Consider the following 14,013-nt stretch of genomic DNA (forward strand, 5'->3'; position numbering starts at 1 on the left):
AGAGTCGGCGATGGTTCAAACGTAACGCGTTTTCCATGTCCTACTCAAAACGATTTTTAATTTATACTTCTACTTATTTAAGTTATCTTTATTTTCTCTTGAACTTTTTATTTATCAAGTCTTGACTTTTAACCCCAATCTCCATGACTGCAAACAGATCTGAATTCAGTGACAAAATCAATGAAAATAGAACGCGTGCGTTGTATTATCCTCGTCTCTATTTAATTCTTACCACAATGAAAATCTACTTAATTTTAATTTCCACCCTTATCCATTCAGTCATATCAAGGGGTGTAAATGGAGGAATGAGCTGTGCAGGTATTTACCCCATTTTTACCATCCCGTTGCTTGTAACCTAAATCTGTAGTTTGCACCGTTATAATGGGGGTGGCAATGCAAGTGGCGGAAGTCCATGAAGAGGACATCTTCAGTGCGACGAAACGTTTGTGTAATGTTTTACCGGACAAAGTGCGCAGTCCGTGCTTTGAAGTCGTTGACAAAATCGAACCATATTTAACGTAAAACGTAGAAAAATTAAAATTTGTTTTAAAAGAAAGATTCTAGGAATGTCTCCCAGAAACTCACCCCTGATATCTTTTGTCTTATTTATGGCACTTGTAAAACCGATCAAAATGGACATTCGTGTCACTTGTTCCCTCAGGTTCTGAGCAAAGACGAAATAAAAGAAGTTGTGGAGAGCGTGGGTTTTTAATTAAACGATTTTCTGTTTAGAATCATTTTTTTTTAGGAGAATCTTAGTCTTCCTAACATTGACGTCTGTGAGCTTCCATATATTCGCGACATTTGTAAGATTCTGAACAACTCTTACATTTCCCTAAACCCAGTTGAAGACTACGACAATGACGGCTTCAGCGCCATGGCCACTGGAAGGTACAGGAAACCGAAACTCTCTTAAAGACTCATTAATTTCTAGAGGGTTCGACTGGAGAGGTCGTGACTGCGAAGACAACAATCCCAGTTTTTACCCCGGCCGCCGACCTGTAAACTCCGATTCCTTCGTAGACAGTTTGTAAATTCTCTTTCCTCCACGTCTCACACACTTACCTCTCTTTCCAGGCAACTGTAACGGCGTCTGGGGGTTCAGTAACGTAACATACCAATCATGGGAGCAAAGCCTCTGCAAGAAATCCAAACCTCGAGGGCTAATCTACATCGGGGATTCGATAGGGGCGCATTTCCACATGCCGGAAGTTTGGATCAATCCACTTCTTTTCACATGGGTGGGTTCTGAAATTTGTTACTAACAATAAAGGTGCGAGTTTCACAGCCTGGCCTTAACGGAAGTGGTGTTATTTTGGACGAAATCGATTGGCCTCAGTTCGGGTTTGCTACTGGTTACAAAAACATATCAAAGAATGTTCTTATTGAAGGCCCCACAGACTCTCTTTATCTCCGGTTAAGACAAAGAAATCTTTGTAATCATAGAGACTACCAGAATTTGGCACAAAATGGGGCTTCCAGCTACGATGGGCTAAACCACGCCAGCGCGCTCTCCAGAAATCAGACCAGTGATAAACCGGCTGTTGTTATTTTTGCGATGCAAGGAAACGACGTTTGCAACAAGTGAGAATGCCACAATTTACCATCGAATCTCTTTATTCTTTAACAGTTTTAATGAAACGATGGATCATACCACGTCTCCTGTCATTTTCAAGAAGAATATAATGAAGACTCTCTTTTTATTGGACCGGAAACTACCAATGGACAGTCACGTGGTACTCATGGAATTAGTGGAGGCGGACTTTATCTACGATGCAATGGCGGACCGAGTGCATCCTATTGGTATCTGAAGAATTTCAAAAATTAGTCAAACATCTCTTTTTTTTGCAGGATCGTTGCATAAGAACGTTTTCTACAAAGATATGTACAATTGGTTCAATTGCTTGCAAATCGGACCTTGCACTGGTTGGCTCAACTCCAACAGAACCTTAAGACTGGAAACTAGCAGAGTACTGTTTAAAATTACGTAAAAGATCTGAATTGTGATCTCTTTTTTTAGAAAGCGAGGCGATTGTCTCGAGTCTTAAGAAGTATAGTTCAAAATGAAAAATTTGATCATTTTGATCTTCACGTTATCAAGAATCCGATCAGTTTCTTGGTGAGGAACCAAAAAGTTAACATTTCGGAGCTGTTGGAACGAGTCGACAGTTTACACCCCAATCAAGTAAGTCCAAAAAGTAGTAATCTCAAACAATTTTTATAATTTCAGAAAGCTCAACCTCTAATGACTGAAGTAATTTGGCAGTTTTTGCAACAACTTCCACCGGAAGTTCTTGGAGCTGTTAACCCTTACAATGAAGAGATAGAGAAATTGTTTGGGGACCAAGGAGGTCACTAAATTCGAACCAAATACAAATTTCTTTATTTTTGAGTGTTAATACAAATAAATAATGTTAATAAAACTAAACTACATACAAGTTAAAGGGTCGCTAGGGTAAGAACAACTTGTAATGTCAACAATTCTTGTAGATTCCGGTGCTTGAAGAAACACGGCGTCTCCATCAGCTCTGAAAATTTCAACTCTGTCAAGATAAAAATCTTCAGTGGCACCACTGTTTTCAATAGTTAACTCCGATTCATTTGCAGAAAAATTAACGAAGTTGGAAGTGTCGATTTTTAAAGTTCCTGTAGATGTGCAGTTTCCGGTTCCATCGCATTTCAGAGCGACTTTCAAAGTTATTAAGTTGACCGGAACTGGAGGTGCGGTTGGATCCTCTAGCTAAAAAAACAATTATTACTCACTTGTTATAAACAACTGATTTAAGTTGCAAGCATGTTGCAAAAGTTATTTCTTCATCTAAGGTTGGTGTCTTGCTTGAAGGTTTAATTTTGGGAACTTCAAAATGACAAGGTTGGCATTATTGTCCCTCAGAATTTGACATTTGAAAAAATTCCTGTGCATCAGTTCCACGTAATTAATTAGTGCGTGAATTAGTGAAGTGAAATTTTTCTTAGACGCGATTGTTGTTAATTAAAAACGGTAACAAGCAAATTTTATGGCGACGCATTACAGTGACAGAACTTAACGGATCGTCTTTTGTTCCTTCAAAATCACCATTGCAACATTTGCAACACGATGAAAATTTTAAAATTGATGACCTTGGGTGGGCATTTGCAACCTAAACCAACTATACCCAATCGTTTTTTTAACCCAAAACCTAATTCACATAACACTACAATTGCAACATTTGCAACAGGAACGAATTACACTATAAAAATTCAAATATTTGTGACCTTGAGTAGCCATTTGCAACCTAAACCACCTGCATGTAACTTCACACTTACTGTAGTCTTCTCTACCAATGGAATGATAGCCCCCTCGCGTATAAACCCAATCCACTCCGTCTCGACAATCCACAGGGTCACCCAACCCTTGTTAGTTGAGTTTCCAACATATGGGAGTCCCCCGTTGAAACTCAACCACGTGCTTCCGCTCTTCGGAAAGTAAACTTTGAGTTGAGTCTGACCGGGAAGAGTTGGATGAGCAACCAGTAAGTCGGGACCAACCATATATTGGTCCACCAGTCCAAAAGTGTCTTCATCATTCGGAAAATCGTAAAACATGGGTCTCATCAGTGGCTCCTCTCCACTTAAAACCCCGTAGAAATAATACAGCAAACTGTACCGGAAATTGATGGCTTCTTCGGCTACATTTGCGGCGTACTGTGAGAAGTTCGCTAAAGAGATCGGATCGCGATATGGTTCATCTGAAGATATACGAAATAGCGGAGCTGTGGAAGCCATCAAGTACCACCGTATGCACAAGGACTCGAATGATGGGCTAAAAGTGTTGGTGGAGCCACAAACCGGAACACTCGTCAGAGGAAATCCGGAAATACTGTTAAACAGAGTCGTAACAATAGCCTTTCTGAAGTTGGTCCAAGAGATGTTAACATTCTGGATAACAATAGGGGCAGCGGTGTCAAAAGTATGAGAAGCTGTCATGATTAATGCCTCTGGTTTCTTCGCTTTAATCTGAGTGAAATGAGAGGCCCCATAGTCGTCGTGGTCAATAAACTGGCTTTGGTTGGAAATAGTAACGTTCCACGGCAAAGTAGAGGACATGGCGCTTATAAACTCCTAGAAACACCATTAAAGAACGAAACACTAAAAGTAGTGTCTTACTTCAGACAAGTACTGGAAACTCGCAACTTCTTCCATGGTAAAGGACTCATCCGAAGGCCAGTTCCGGCTTAGAACCAAATAACTCGGTGAAGCAAAGAGTTCTGTTTGCTTGACTAGTTCTTGAAGGAACGCATCAATTTCAGGATGTTTGAAATAAGGATAAACCACATCCAGATCTTGAAATTTTCCCTGGTAAATCGTAGTCTTATTTTTGAAGAAGACGTCCAAGTTGCTGGTGGCTTCGTACAAAGGACTGGTCGTGGGCACCTAAAACAGTTCTTTAATTAAAGAAAAACAACACTTTAACATACGTGGGGCGGTAGCGAGAGGACGAAATTGCGCCCCATCTCTGTAAGACTTCCAATGAGGGCCTCCATCTGTTGGATTGTGTCCGGGTCCTCTTCATTCACTCGTGCCAAAAACAAGTTCTCATGAAGACAATCAGAGTCGTACTGAAACGTATTAGCTGCAATGTCAACTTCACTAAGAATGTCAGTCAAAGTGGTAGCAACTCCTTCTCTGAAAAAACAAGTAACTCTTCAATTCCACTATTGTTAAGATTACCTGCAGACGTGGACTCCCAAAGTTGTGAGATCAATAACAGTTTCCGAGCTTCTTAGTGTGTTTTGTTGAGCCAACACTTCTTTAAGTGTGGGACCAACAGCCAGTTCTAACATGATTTGAACTCCAACTATACTCTTTAAAAGAACCAGTTTTGATGGGAGTACTGTGACTTCTAAGGGGCCACTGTGGCGGACGATTAACCCGTGGTACTTCCCATTGTCGTACGCTATGAAGCTGGGTAAGACATTGTGCTCTTCGTTGTTACCATAAATAACCTTCGTGAGTGTTGAGTTTTCGTCGAGGTCGATGAGAGTTTGACCCAGACCGAACAAGAACTTGTCGGTAAGCTGGAAGGACCATTCCCAGTAGTTGTTGGAAATTATCGTTGGTCCTTTTGCTGTGGTCAAAAGAAGTTGGTTGTTCTTTCTAAACACATCCACGTAGAGGTTTTCGGTCAGATTATAACCATAGTTGAGGTGTGAAGAAGTATTGTTTGTTGTAATAGACACCGAGGACTCATGAAGGATCACCTGAACAGTGTCGTTACTCAGTTCGTTGATAGTCACTTTCACTGTAAGCTCTTGGTCTCGTCCGAAAGGTGTGGTGTTGAGACTTCTTTGATAAACACCATCTTGCAACGAATAGAAGTACCTTGAAGGAAGATAATGGAAGCAGCGTTGCGTAGAATTGTCAAAGCAGCAATGAATACTATCACAGTAATCGATGTTGACATCTTTAGTTCTTCCGCATGGTATTTTGTAGGTGTTGTCGACAACGCAAGTGTCTGTGATTGGAGGAGGAAACGTCGATTTATCGAAGAGAAAGTAGTAGATTACAATCGGGACCACGATGGCGAAGAGGAAGACCACAATGGTACCTCTGGTTTGACGTCCTCGTAAGAATTCCACCAAAGGAGGCTTCTCGAGTTTGATCTTGTAGTCTTCACGGAGGTCATTCTGTTCTTGGATAAACTCGCGCTCCATGTTCGTGGTGGCACTAATTTTACACAAACAATCAAAGCTACTTTATCTTTCGATAAGATAAAGATCTTGATTTCACATTCTTATTGATAACAGCGGATATGACAAAGCAATGAGAAATCGATTAATGGATAGAAATGGAAGACCATTATCGACGTAAAAGCCTCATTGTCGCCGCTACCATCGCCCAACATGTTCTTGCAGAACTTTTCCAGACAAACCACTGTGCACGGTTTGCATATTCTTGGATTTCGCAAACTACATCTTCTGGAAAGGTGTCGCAAATTGTTGTTTTTTTACATGACGCCTTTATTTCAGGATTTTTTGGTGTGCGGTGGTAGCAATGGCCACCTGGGGGGCTATGGCTATTGCGTACTCCAACTGGACGCGGTATCAAGCGAATCCAACGGTCGTTTCCATACAGAAAGACTTCAGAAATTGGTTGAATCCGTTTCCGGCGGCCACTGGCTGCTTCGTTAATAGAGTGGACAAGAAAAAAGCCGACAAGTTTATACAAGAGTGTGGTAAAATGGCGGATGCGCCAGGAAATTAACTGAACTTTTTTAGGACTTGGGGTGTTGACTCGTCGCAGTCATCTTATGACCACTACATGTCTTTTATAGTCACTGTGAGTAACTTGAGTTATTCAAATCTCCAAGATCTCAATGTCTACACCAATGACTCAACTCTACAAAACGTGGACTTCTTTAATTTGGCAAAATCTGTCCACCCGAATCTTACTGGTACTCTTGTTACTTTTGATACTAAAAGAAAAACGTTCTGGACTCTGATCATGTCAGAATTGGGCATCTGCTTCTCCGTGAACTCGAAATTTGCTAATCTTTTAGCACTGACGTAATTCTCAAGTTGTGCCAAGATCCAGATTTTTAATAAAATGTTTCTAGGAGGAACGTGTCGGCTTCGGAGGAAGAAACTTTAAGATGCCACTACATGAATGGTTTATGCTATGCGCGATTTGATTCAGATCCAGAACTCCAACTCAAAGTAACTCTTAAGAACTGTCTGTGATTTTTAACACTGTTTTAGTACTACATCCACTCGCATCTTGAAGTGGTGCACGCCACTTCCGATCCCTCCCTTAAAGTCCATGAGAGCGAAGAACTAGAAATTAACTACAGAATGCAGGAAACGGTGTCATCACTATCTTTGCGGTTTCTTTCACCATCGCAAAGAAACTGTCGGTTTTACGACGAGCCCATTTCAGGGGAGCTTCCTGTATATAGCAGCAGTATCTGCTACATGATATGTCGGTACAAACTCGCTCTGAAGCTCTGTGGTTGTCGACCGTTTTTCTACCATAAATTTGGTAAGATGCATGTATAGTTTGTCTTCTCTTAGGTGGAGTTTTAGAGGAAAAAACGTGCGATTTGAAGGGTTTACTCTGTCTTGCTCAACATTCTACAATGTTGACAAAGCCCCCGAGCGAAATTCAGTGTGATTGTCCTTCGCCTTGCGATATCGTAATGTATTTTCCTCAGGTTCCGAAGTATACAAAATGGTAAGGATGAAACCACTGTCGATTGGGTTCAAATTTGTTTTTTTAGGGAATATGGGTACTTTGAGCAACGAATAACGTTTAGATGGGCTTTGTTGCCTCCCACCACCAAGTTCCTCCGAGATGTCTTGTTCGGTTTCGAAGATTTAGTCGGTTAGAGCTGAAGACAAAAGACTCAATTTTATTACTAAATATCTATTTCAGTGTCTTTCGGGGGGACACTCGCTTTATTTCTAGGAATCAGCTTCATCAGTGCTATTGAAATAATATTCTTGATAGTAGAGAACGTTCTTCTTTATTACAAGCGAGGACGAGTTGCCCACTTTCAAAATTCCCGCCAGTTACTTTTAGTGAAATCTGTCAAGCGCTAATTTTCGTCTGTCTTCTGTCAAAAATTTAGCTTTTGAGGTTAAGTTTTTAAAAACCGGGCAACATGTGTCAACAAGACTATTTTACAGAAAAACACAGAGTTGCTGCTCTGCCCCAAATCCCCACATGCTTTGAGAAGTGTAATTTTCACAGAGAACAGTCTTTTCAGTTTAGAGTGACGAGAATTTACGATCCCACAAAGTTCTGGATTGTTACAAAAGTTAAAGAGTTGGAGGTGTTCCAACAGGACCTTTTTAAATATTACTATATGAACCGAGGAAGATACAGGATGCCCGAAGACAAATTGGAACTTGACTCTTACTGTGTGGTTTTTGTAGATAGTGGTTACTATAGAGGCATCATTGTCGGCTTCACTGATGACACTCAGAAAAAGCAAGCAGTACAAATCTACTTCATTGATTATGGACTAGTTCAGACTGTGGAATCCCAAAACGTTTTTTATTTGAGCCAAGCTTACGCACAAGTCCCCCAATTTGTCGTTCGAGCCTCATTAGCGGGAATATGTCCCAGAACTCGTCGCGAATGGAGCGATAACGATAGCATTGCCTTTGGTAAAGTGGTAAATGACAAACTTTTAATTGGAGTTGTTGTGGCTGTTGATGATAGAGAGCAAGTGTTGGAAATTCGGTGCAGCGCCGAGGGAGTTCCTGTTGATGAAACGTTAATAAAACAGAAAAGAGCTCGCTATTGGGACGAGAAGGCCGACTATCAGGGGAATTCATCACTGCTACCAAAACACAGATTTCAGTTTTTGTTTCCTTGTCATGAGGCGCTGGAAGGTGGAAAAGTCCCTCTAACTATTGCTGATTTTGACTATTTGAAAGATGTTTCTCCGCACTCTAGCATAGTTACGCGATATTACACCGAAGCTGAGTAAATAAGTTGGGTTATGTTTTTTATTGATGTTTGAAGGTTTTATAAGAAGTTATTGTCTCGGAGCACGTTTAGACAACTTGCGTAAGCTTGAGCAATTTTGTTTTTATTGTATTAAGTGCTGGTTTTTCAATGAGAAACAGTAAGTGAGGTTATGTTTTATTTTTCTTTTTACAAGTTAATTGATGTTTTATAACAAATTTCGCAAAGTTTTATATACATTATAAATAAACTATCTTTCAGTGCGTTGTTTCATTTCAACAGTAAAACATTCAATTTCGTTTCTCTGCTGATTTCATAAAAGTGAGGTTATATCCGCCCAACACACGGAAATGTCGGTGCATTGGATTAACATCACCCCCAGGTACTCCTAATTCTCGAAATTTTTATTACAATCTGTTTTTCAGGCTTCAAGAAGCAGTTCTTTTGATTAATTCTTTAAACCGTCAGAAATTCAATCTTTTGCTAAAACGCATAGTTCAGGCTGAAACCGACAAAATTTTCACCCAAGCCGAACTCTCCAAACTTTCAGAATCATTGAAATTAGATGGTGGAAATATCCAGTTGCTGGTTCAAAGTATTGCTCATATTTTCAAACAAGCTTCCAAAATTATTCTCAAGCCTACAATTCTGCAAGAGCAGTTAGTGGAAAAGTTGAAATTTAATGACGACAAAGCAGAAGATTTCGTCAAGGTGTGGACGCAGGAAACAAAGAGGAATTTCGATGTGGAACATTCAAAGAATTTGGATAACATTTCATGGGAGCTGAACTTGGAAACTGCGTCTAATTTTAATAATAGAGAGCAACATGTAAATGCGAGGCTGCAAATGGCCCTGATTAGCGTCGATGGCAAAGAAAAAGAAAATGTTACTTTGGAATTAGATGAAGGGGAGCTGGAGGACTTGTACACCACGCTAGAGAAGATCCAGAGCAAGTTGGACAGCATATAATTAATTTTATAAATATTTTTATTTTCTTGTTGGTTTGAATTTCCCGCCCGTCTCAGTCGATAACATCACCAGTCCGAACTCCAAAAACTCTTGTCAACGTGACAGGTGACAGCTGTCAATCTTTATCAGTGGGGGATTGTTTTGGTGTTTGGTCCTGTCGTTGCCCCCCAGTGCCTTAAAATGAAGCACACTCCCTTAAAAGACCTCATTTGCACATGCCTCATTGTGGTTGCCAGTGTGTATGGCACATGGGGGCTTTTCACCGAAGTTCTCCAAACTATCCTGCCTCTAGGACTAATTCTAGCGCTTCTTTTAATATGTGCTGGTTATTTCTTACGTGTGCCCCCTCCTCCTGTGGAAGCCGTGGAAGCAGTGGTGGGCAAAGACCCCTCTTTTGCTACCAACGACAGTGAATATGTGATGAAAACAGTGGCGCACCGAGGCGCTGGTTTGGACGCTCCCGAGAATAGTTTGGTGGCTTTTAAAATGGTAAGTTGTTCCCACTGTGTATTTTTACAAATTGTTGTGTTTTAGTGTGCGGAAAAAGGCTGCGACGCCATAGAATTCGATGTGGCACTGACGAAAGATGACGTCGCGGTGGTTTTTCATGACGAAAGTCTGGAGCGGATGACTGACTTAAAAATGGTCATTTCAGAACACACGTGGTCGGAATTGTCTAATGTGGACATTTCAGTGAAGCATATTTTTAAGTAAGGGTTGTGGGAGTGAGCGCTTGAGTGGAGGGTGGCTTTTTAATGTTTTTTTTAACAGGGATCGTTTCACTAGAACTAACATTCCTACATTAGAACAAACAGTAACACAATTGCTAGAGTCAGGCCAGAGGATGTTCATTGACATTAAAGACAATAACAGGAAGGTAAACTAACTTTTTTTAAAAGTAGCGCGAAAAATAACGAATCACGCGCTAGCTCTTTACTAATCACCCAATCAAATCTCTGCGAAAACTCACTAATTTAAATCTTTCGTAGATGGTCAATGTAATCCTCGATCTTTTTGCGCGACACGATGAACTCTATTCCAGGGCCGTAGTCTCGTCTTTTTACCCCACTTTAATTTACTTGGTAAGTCGTTTCACCCCCGTCCTGGGATTCATTGAGAATTTCGCAGATACGAAAAGGGAACCCCCGGATAGTGTGCTCCATGGCATGGAGGCCGCATTGTTTTGCCTATGAATCTTACGCATATCCCACAGGACCGGGTCCTCGAAGATCGAAAGTTTGGTACCATTACTATGCCTTAGAAGTGTGCGACTTCCTCCACAGTTGGTTTCTGAAGAGACTCACGTATTACCTTACTGGTATTTCTGTGATTCTTCTTCACAAAGAAGTGATCAGCGGGTAAGTAGCGAGATTATGGGGGCTGTGGTAGAATTGTACATTTTAGAAGAGAAATTTTGAGCTGGAGAGACAGGGGAGTGAGGGTGATGGCTTGGACTGTGAATACGCCTGCTGAGAAACAGTATCTTGCACGTGTGCTTAAAATTACATATCTTACTGATACGTTAACTGGTGAAGGGACGACGCATTCGCCACCAACTTGAAAAAAGTGGAAGTAGAGTAGATGCAGTAGGGTGGGGAGGTTTAAGGGTATTATTTTGTATTACATTTATTGTATTTACATCATTTTATTATGGTACAAACACGTGTTCTATAAAGGTTCCTTTCTATTGTTGCCAAAACGTCACTGGGATAAACACGCTTGAGGGATAAGTCAACGTGCAATTATTTATTTATACGTTTGTTGTTGTACCAATTTTCAATGGCATATCATTATTTTACGGTGTGATTACTGGCAGCTTGAGAGCAAGCTTTTTAATGTTGAACCGTGATATTCTTGGTCGCTGTAAAATATTATAATTTTATTAATAAATCGTCAAACGTATTATAATTTGTTTCATGTTTTCCACATCAGAAATCAATCAATTTAAGGTGTAAAAGCGATTTTTCCTTTAAAATGTTTTTTCCCTTGGGTCTTGAATTCCACGCATATGACGCATTGTAGCGCAGATGTAAATTGGTCATTTTAGAATTAATCACTCCATGTAATAATCATTTATTGAAGATAACGAATCCGATATTATAAATCGGCACCGCCCACCATTGTGCACCATTTCCACTTCTGCTTCGCTTTGTGAAAGACTCAAAATGATGGTTACCAACTTCTGGATTTTCCTTTTCGTTTCAACTTCATTTTCATCGGTATGTATTCGACGTTTTCTTACAAATCATAATTTGTAAATTTAGGCGAAAAATCTTCAAATCTCGCTATACTACGAGACGTTGTGCCCCGACAGCATCGGTTTTATCAGACAACAATTATATCCAGCTTTCCAGGGCATCCAGAAATATATAAATCTGGATCTCGTCCCTTATGGTTTCGCTTCGGTAGGTCTTAAAATTTGATTCTCTTTTGCTAATTTTTCGTGTTAGGCAAGCAATGCTTCCGGTCATTGGGAATTCAAATGCCAACATGGGCCCAAGGAGTGTTACAATAATAAAATCCATGCCTGTGTCATTGCAGACAACTCTATTAGCTCTTCCATGGAGTTTATTAATTGTGCTATGGAGTCAAGAAGAAAAGATCCTAAATTGGTACGGCAAAACTAAACCATCGTATTTTTTTAATGTTTTATTATAGTGCGCGAATTTGACTAACATCCCTTGGGAAGACATTAAGGATTGTTTTTCAAGCGGAAGGGCTGATACCCTTTTGATCGAAAATGGAAAAAAAACGAATTCTGTTACTCCTCGTATTACTTTCGTTCCTACGATTATTTTTAATGGGGTTTACAATGAAGAGATGCAGAATGAAGCCGAGAGAAACTTGTTGAAGTTGGTTTGTCAACTCTTGAAAAATAAGCCCGATATTTGCAAGAAATTGGGTTACACTTATAATATGATTGTGTAAATCTTAATGTATTTTCAATTTAACCGCCTTTATGTTGCCACAATAAAAATGCTAAAAGTACTGCGGTGTTTTGGTCAGAAAACCTCGTTCACATAGGGCAATTTCTAAAAAATTATCTTCTATTATGTTTTAGATGATCTTGGGCGGAACCACATTTATAGGTGTTGCGTGTTGGAACAAAGGAAAGAATTTTTATTAACACGCAATTCTCGCACGTTTATTTTCAGTAAAAGTAGGCAACCATAATTGCAGTGGTCTTGTGTAACTCCGCCTTTGTTTTAATTTGACAGTTGCCAACTGTTCCTAAATTCACTCCGCTGTGACTCATTCGTCATCCCCCGTAACGATCACAACAGTGCTTGTGTATAATTTAGGTTAACAATTTTAATGAAAACTGTACACGGATTATTATTTTCACATAAATAACGCCTACGCTCCACCTAAACTATGGTAAGTGTCCTAGTTCTTCCCCAGCATCGTCGCAGTGTCATTTTGACCGAGTTAACCTACAAACGATGATAATTCAAATTTCATTGTGATCGCATTCCAGGACGTATTTTTGATGATCCGAAGAAAAAAACTTACAATATTCACCGATGCGAAAGACACGACCACCGTCCTTGAGTTAAAAAAAATCATTGAAGGTAAGTTAGAATTTTTGTCGTCGTGCAAACATAACCTCTTTGTTCAGGGATTTTGAAGATACCACCTTCACATCAACAGCTGTTTAATAAAGATAATACGGTAATGGAAGACGAAAGGATGTTGCAGGATTATGGATTAACATCGAACACGGCTAAGGCGCAGAGTCCTGCCACAGTGGGTCTTGCAGTCAGGTTAGGATTTTTACTTTTTTTGTTGCTATTGTATATGACGTGTTCTGTAGGGATGGCGCTGATTTTGAGCCTTTGGAGCTAACCCAGTATTCAGCTCCTCCAGATTTGCCTGATGTCATGAAATCTCAGGAAGCCAATGGACAGGAACAGTCTTCCTGAACTTGTTTTGTTTACATCGATTTTGGAAGGGTTAGCTGTAACCAAATCTCTGGTACATTATTAACACAACTTTGATTTCCGTCTGTAATAAATTCAGAAGATACCATTTACTTTCTTTATTTATTGCATAAATCATTATGATGATTACAATGTTTGTAAAATAATATTGTGATAGTTTTTTATCTTTAGGATATGTAATAACAGTGTTCATATGTTTTTATTGTTTAATCTCATTTTTGTAACATAAATCAGCTTATAGAATGTTTTGTATCATAGGTTAGACTGATTTAGTGTAAATGTTTAGCCTTTTTTTCTTTTTTTTTTTCGAGGGTTTTCAACCACAAATAAATATTTCATTTAAGATGTTTTTTGGTATCTAACAATTCCAAGAATAAAAAAACTTAAATCAGTTTCCCCTAGTGCATAATCACTTATTGTTTGTCTACAAATGAGATTTTATGTAATTTCAATTGTAGAATAGTCGGCTGTGCTCGCCATTCGTCATTTGTGTGGCGGTGGTGGTACACGTGTATTATTGTGTTTTGATTGTTTCGTTTTCTATTTTTCTTAATATTTTAAAGAAAACTAGTCAAATCCTGAAACCGATACGAAGACGCTAAAGGAAGAGAACTTGAAACAAGTAAGTAAAAGTTATAATTTTGTGTTTAAT

General features: G+C 39.5%; 8 protein-coding genes across 10 annotated transcripts; 7 read left to right on the top strand and 1 right to left on the bottom strand.

Annotated features, from left to right (window-relative positions):
- The first annotated feature begins 19 nt into the window (after positions 1-19).
- On the top strand, positions 20-2,428 carry LOC148173336 (acyloxyacyl hydrolase-like). The gene is made up of 11 exons (XM_088040042.1): positions 20-318; positions 368-518; positions 565-700; positions 749-891; positions 935-1,026; positions 1,078-1,241; positions 1,289-1,584; positions 1,631-1,803; positions 1,852-1,970; positions 2,021-2,185; positions 2,231-2,428. The coding sequence occupies exons 1-11, from the start codon at positions 144-146 to the stop codon at positions 2,357-2,359; spliced, it is 1,743 nt and encodes a 580-aa protein (XP_087896168.1). The 5' UTR covers positions 20-143; the 3' UTR covers positions 2,360-2,428.
- LOC148173337 (lysosomal alpha-glucosidase-like) lies at positions 2,361-5,735 on the bottom strand. Its single transcript, XM_088040041.1, has 5 exons — positions 4,711-5,735; positions 4,458-4,665; positions 4,147-4,413; positions 3,307-4,101; positions 2,361-2,740 (listed from the first exon to the last, which is right to left on the bottom strand). The coding sequence occupies exons 1-5, from the start codon at positions 5,691-5,693 to the stop codon at positions 2,429-2,431; spliced, it is 2,565 nt and encodes an 854-aa protein (XP_087896167.1). The 5' UTR covers positions 5,694-5,735; the 3' UTR covers positions 2,361-2,428.
- LOC148173338 (sodium channel protein Nach-like) lies at positions 5,624-7,579 on the top strand. The gene is made up of 8 exons (XM_088040044.1): positions 5,624-5,965; positions 6,009-6,209; positions 6,258-6,545; positions 6,596-6,695; positions 6,738-7,017; positions 7,062-7,209; positions 7,256-7,359; positions 7,411-7,579. The coding sequence occupies exons 1-8, from the start codon at positions 5,883-5,885 to the stop codon at positions 7,575-7,577; spliced, it is 1,371 nt and encodes a 456-aa protein (XP_087896170.1). The 5' UTR covers positions 5,624-5,882; the 3' UTR covers positions 7,578-7,579.
- Positions 7,580-7,607: 28 nt separating this feature from the next.
- On the top strand, positions 7,608-8,473 carry LOC148173339 (tudor domain-containing protein 5-like). Its single transcript, XM_088040048.1, has one exon. The coding sequence runs from the start codon at positions 7,640-7,642 to the stop codon at positions 8,471-8,473; it is 834 nt and encodes a 277-aa protein (XP_087896174.1). The 5' UTR covers positions 7,608-7,639.
- A 270-nt stretch (positions 8,474-8,743) lies between these two features.
- Vlet (COMM domain containing 10 protein valette) lies at positions 8,744-9,445 on the top strand. The gene is made up of 2 exons (XM_088040050.1): positions 8,744-8,833; positions 8,877-9,445. The coding sequence occupies exons 1-2, from the start codon at positions 8,802-8,804 to the stop codon at positions 9,418-9,420; spliced, it is 576 nt and encodes a 191-aa protein (XP_087896176.1). The 5' UTR covers positions 8,744-8,801; the 3' UTR covers positions 9,421-9,445.
- Positions 9,446-9,496: 51 nt separating this feature from the next.
- LOC148173341 (glycerophosphodiester phosphodiesterase 1) lies at positions 9,497-11,589 on the top strand. 3 transcript variants are annotated; one of them, XM_088040047.1, is made up of 6 exons: positions 9,497-9,909; positions 9,955-10,130; positions 10,192-10,297; positions 10,410-10,502; positions 10,549-10,778; positions 11,503-11,589. In XM_088040047.1, the coding sequence occupies exons 1-6, from the start codon at positions 9,601-9,603 to the stop codon at positions 11,504-11,506; spliced, it is 918 nt and encodes a 305-aa protein (XP_087896173.1). In that variant the 5' UTR covers positions 9,497-9,600; the 3' UTR covers positions 11,507-11,589. The 3 variants fall into 3 exon arrangements, with proteins under 3 accessions (XP_087896173.1, XP_087896172.1, XP_087896171.1); XM_088040046.1 differs by lacking the exon at positions 11,503-11,589 and adding an exon at positions 11,353-11,448; XM_088040045.1 differs by lacking the exon at positions 11,503-11,589 and adding an exon at positions 10,825-11,322.
- LOC148173342 (GILT-like protein 1) lies at positions 11,557-12,416 on the top strand. The gene is made up of 4 exons (XM_088040049.1): positions 11,557-11,639; positions 11,685-11,825; positions 11,871-12,032; positions 12,079-12,416. Exons 1-4 carry the CDS (start codon positions 11,586-11,588, stop codon positions 12,346-12,348), a joined length of 627 nt encoding a protein of 208 aa, XP_087896175.1. The 5' UTR covers positions 11,557-11,585; the 3' UTR covers positions 12,349-12,416.
- Positions 12,417-12,621: 205 nt separating this feature from the next.
- EloB (transcription elongation factor elongin B) lies at positions 12,622-13,704 on the top strand. The gene is made up of 4 exons (XM_088040051.1): positions 12,622-12,798; positions 12,899-12,992; positions 13,040-13,184; positions 13,235-13,704. The coding sequence occupies exons 1-4, from the start codon at positions 12,796-12,798 to the stop codon at positions 13,341-13,343; spliced, it is 351 nt and encodes a 116-aa protein (XP_087896177.1). The 5' UTR covers positions 12,622-12,795; the 3' UTR covers positions 13,344-13,704.
- The last annotated feature ends 309 nt before the right edge of the window (positions 13,705-14,013 follow it).

This window comes from Gnatocerus cornutus, chromosome 6 (assembly GCF_029298725.1).
Source record: "Gnatocerus cornutus isolate USDA-ARS CGAHR chromosome 6, icGnaCorn1.1, whole genome shotgun sequence".
Lineage (NCBI taxonomy): Eukaryota > Metazoa > Arthropoda > Insecta > Coleoptera > Tenebrionidae > Gnatocerus > Gnatocerus cornutus.

What these genes read in the sequence shown, in the direction of transcription:
- EloB (XM_088040051.1), top strand. An exon ending in GTTAAAAAAAATCATTGAAG is followed by an intron (nt 12,993 to 13,039) that starts GTAAGTTAGAAT and finishes CTCTTTGTTCAG; the next exon opens with GGATTTTGAAGATACCACCT. An exon ending in ACAGTGGGTCTTGCAGTCAG is followed by an intron (nt 13,185 to 13,234) that starts GTTAGGATTTTT and finishes CGTGTTCTGTAG; the next exon opens with GGATGGCGCTGATTTTGAGC.
- LOC148173339 (XM_088040048.1), top strand. Translation starts at nt 7,640, where the DNA reads ATGTGTCAACAAGACTATTTTACAGAAAAACACAGAGTTGCTGCTCTG.
- LOC148173341 (XM_088040045.1), top strand. Translation starts at nt 9,601, where the DNA reads ATGAAGCACACTCCCTTAAAAGACCTCATTTGCACATGCCTCATTGTG. An exon ending in GTTTGGTGGCTTTTAAAATG is followed by an intron (nt 9,910 to 9,954) that starts GTAAGTTGTTCC and finishes GTTGTGTTTTAG; the next exon opens with TGTGCGGAAAAAGGCTGCGA. An exon ending in TTAAAGACAATAACAGGAAG is followed by an intron (nt 10,298 to 10,409) that starts GTAAACTAACTT and finishes AATCTTTCGTAG; the next exon opens with ATGGTCAATGTAATCCTCGA.
- LOC148173342 (XM_088040049.1), top strand. Translation starts at nt 11,586, where the DNA reads ATGATGGTTACCAACTTCTGGATTTTCCTTTTCGTTTCAACTTCATTT. An exon ending in TTTCAACTTCATTTTCATCG is followed by an intron (nt 11,640 to 11,684) that starts GTATGTATTCGA and finishes TTGTAAATTTAG; the next exon opens with GCGAAAAATCTTCAAATCTC. An exon ending in TCCCTTATGGTTTCGCTTCG is followed by an intron (nt 11,826 to 11,870) that starts GTAGGTCTTAAA and finishes TTTTCGTGTTAG; the next exon opens with GCAAGCAATGCTTCCGGTCA.
- LOC148173338 (XM_088040044.1), top strand. Translation starts at nt 5,883, where the DNA reads ATGTTCTTGCAGAACTTTTCCAGACAAACCACTGTGCACGGTTTGCAT. An exon ending in AAACTACATCTTCTGGAAAG is followed by an intron (nt 5,966 to 6,008) that starts GTGTCGCAAATT and finishes CCTTTATTTCAG; the next exon opens with GATTTTTTGGTGTGCGGTGG. An exon ending in GCCGACAAGTTTATACAAGA is followed by an intron (nt 6,210 to 6,257) that starts GTGTGGTAAAAT and finishes GAACTTTTTTAG; the next exon opens with GACTTGGGGTGTTGACTCGT.
- Vlet (XM_088040050.1), top strand. Translation starts at nt 8,802, where the DNA reads ATGTCGGTGCATTGGATTAACATCACCCCCAG. An exon ending in TGGATTAACATCACCCCCAG is followed by an intron (nt 8,834 to 8,876) that starts GTACTCCTAATT and finishes TCTGTTTTTCAG; the next exon opens with GCTTCAAGAAGCAGTTCTTT.
- LOC148173336 (XM_088040042.1), top strand. Translation starts at nt 144, where the DNA reads ATGACTGCAAACAGATCTGAATTCAGTGACAAAATCAATGAAAATAGA. An exon ending in AAAATCGAACCATATTTAAC is followed by an intron (nt 519 to 564) that starts GTAAAACGTAGA and finishes GAAAGATTCTAG; the next exon opens with GAATGTCTCCCAGAAACTCA. An exon ending in TAAGACTGGAAACTAGCAGA is followed by an intron (nt 1,971 to 2,020) that starts GTACTGTTTAAA and finishes CTCTTTTTTTAG; the next exon opens with AAAGCGAGGCGATTGTCTCG.
- LOC148173337 (XM_088040041.1), bottom strand. Translation starts at nt 5,693, where the DNA reads ATGGAGCGCGAGTTTATCCAAGAACAGAATGACCTCCGTGAAGACTAC. An exon ending in TCCTCTCGCTACCGCCCCAC is followed by an intron (nt 4,414 to 4,457) that starts GTATGTTAAAGT and finishes GAACTGTTTTAG; the next exon opens with GTGCCCACGACCAGTCCTTT. An exon ending in CATTGGTAGAGAAGACTACA is followed by an intron (nt 2,741 to 3,306) that starts GTAAGTGTGAAG and finishes TTGTTTTTTTAG; the next exon opens with CTAGAGGATCCAACCGCACC.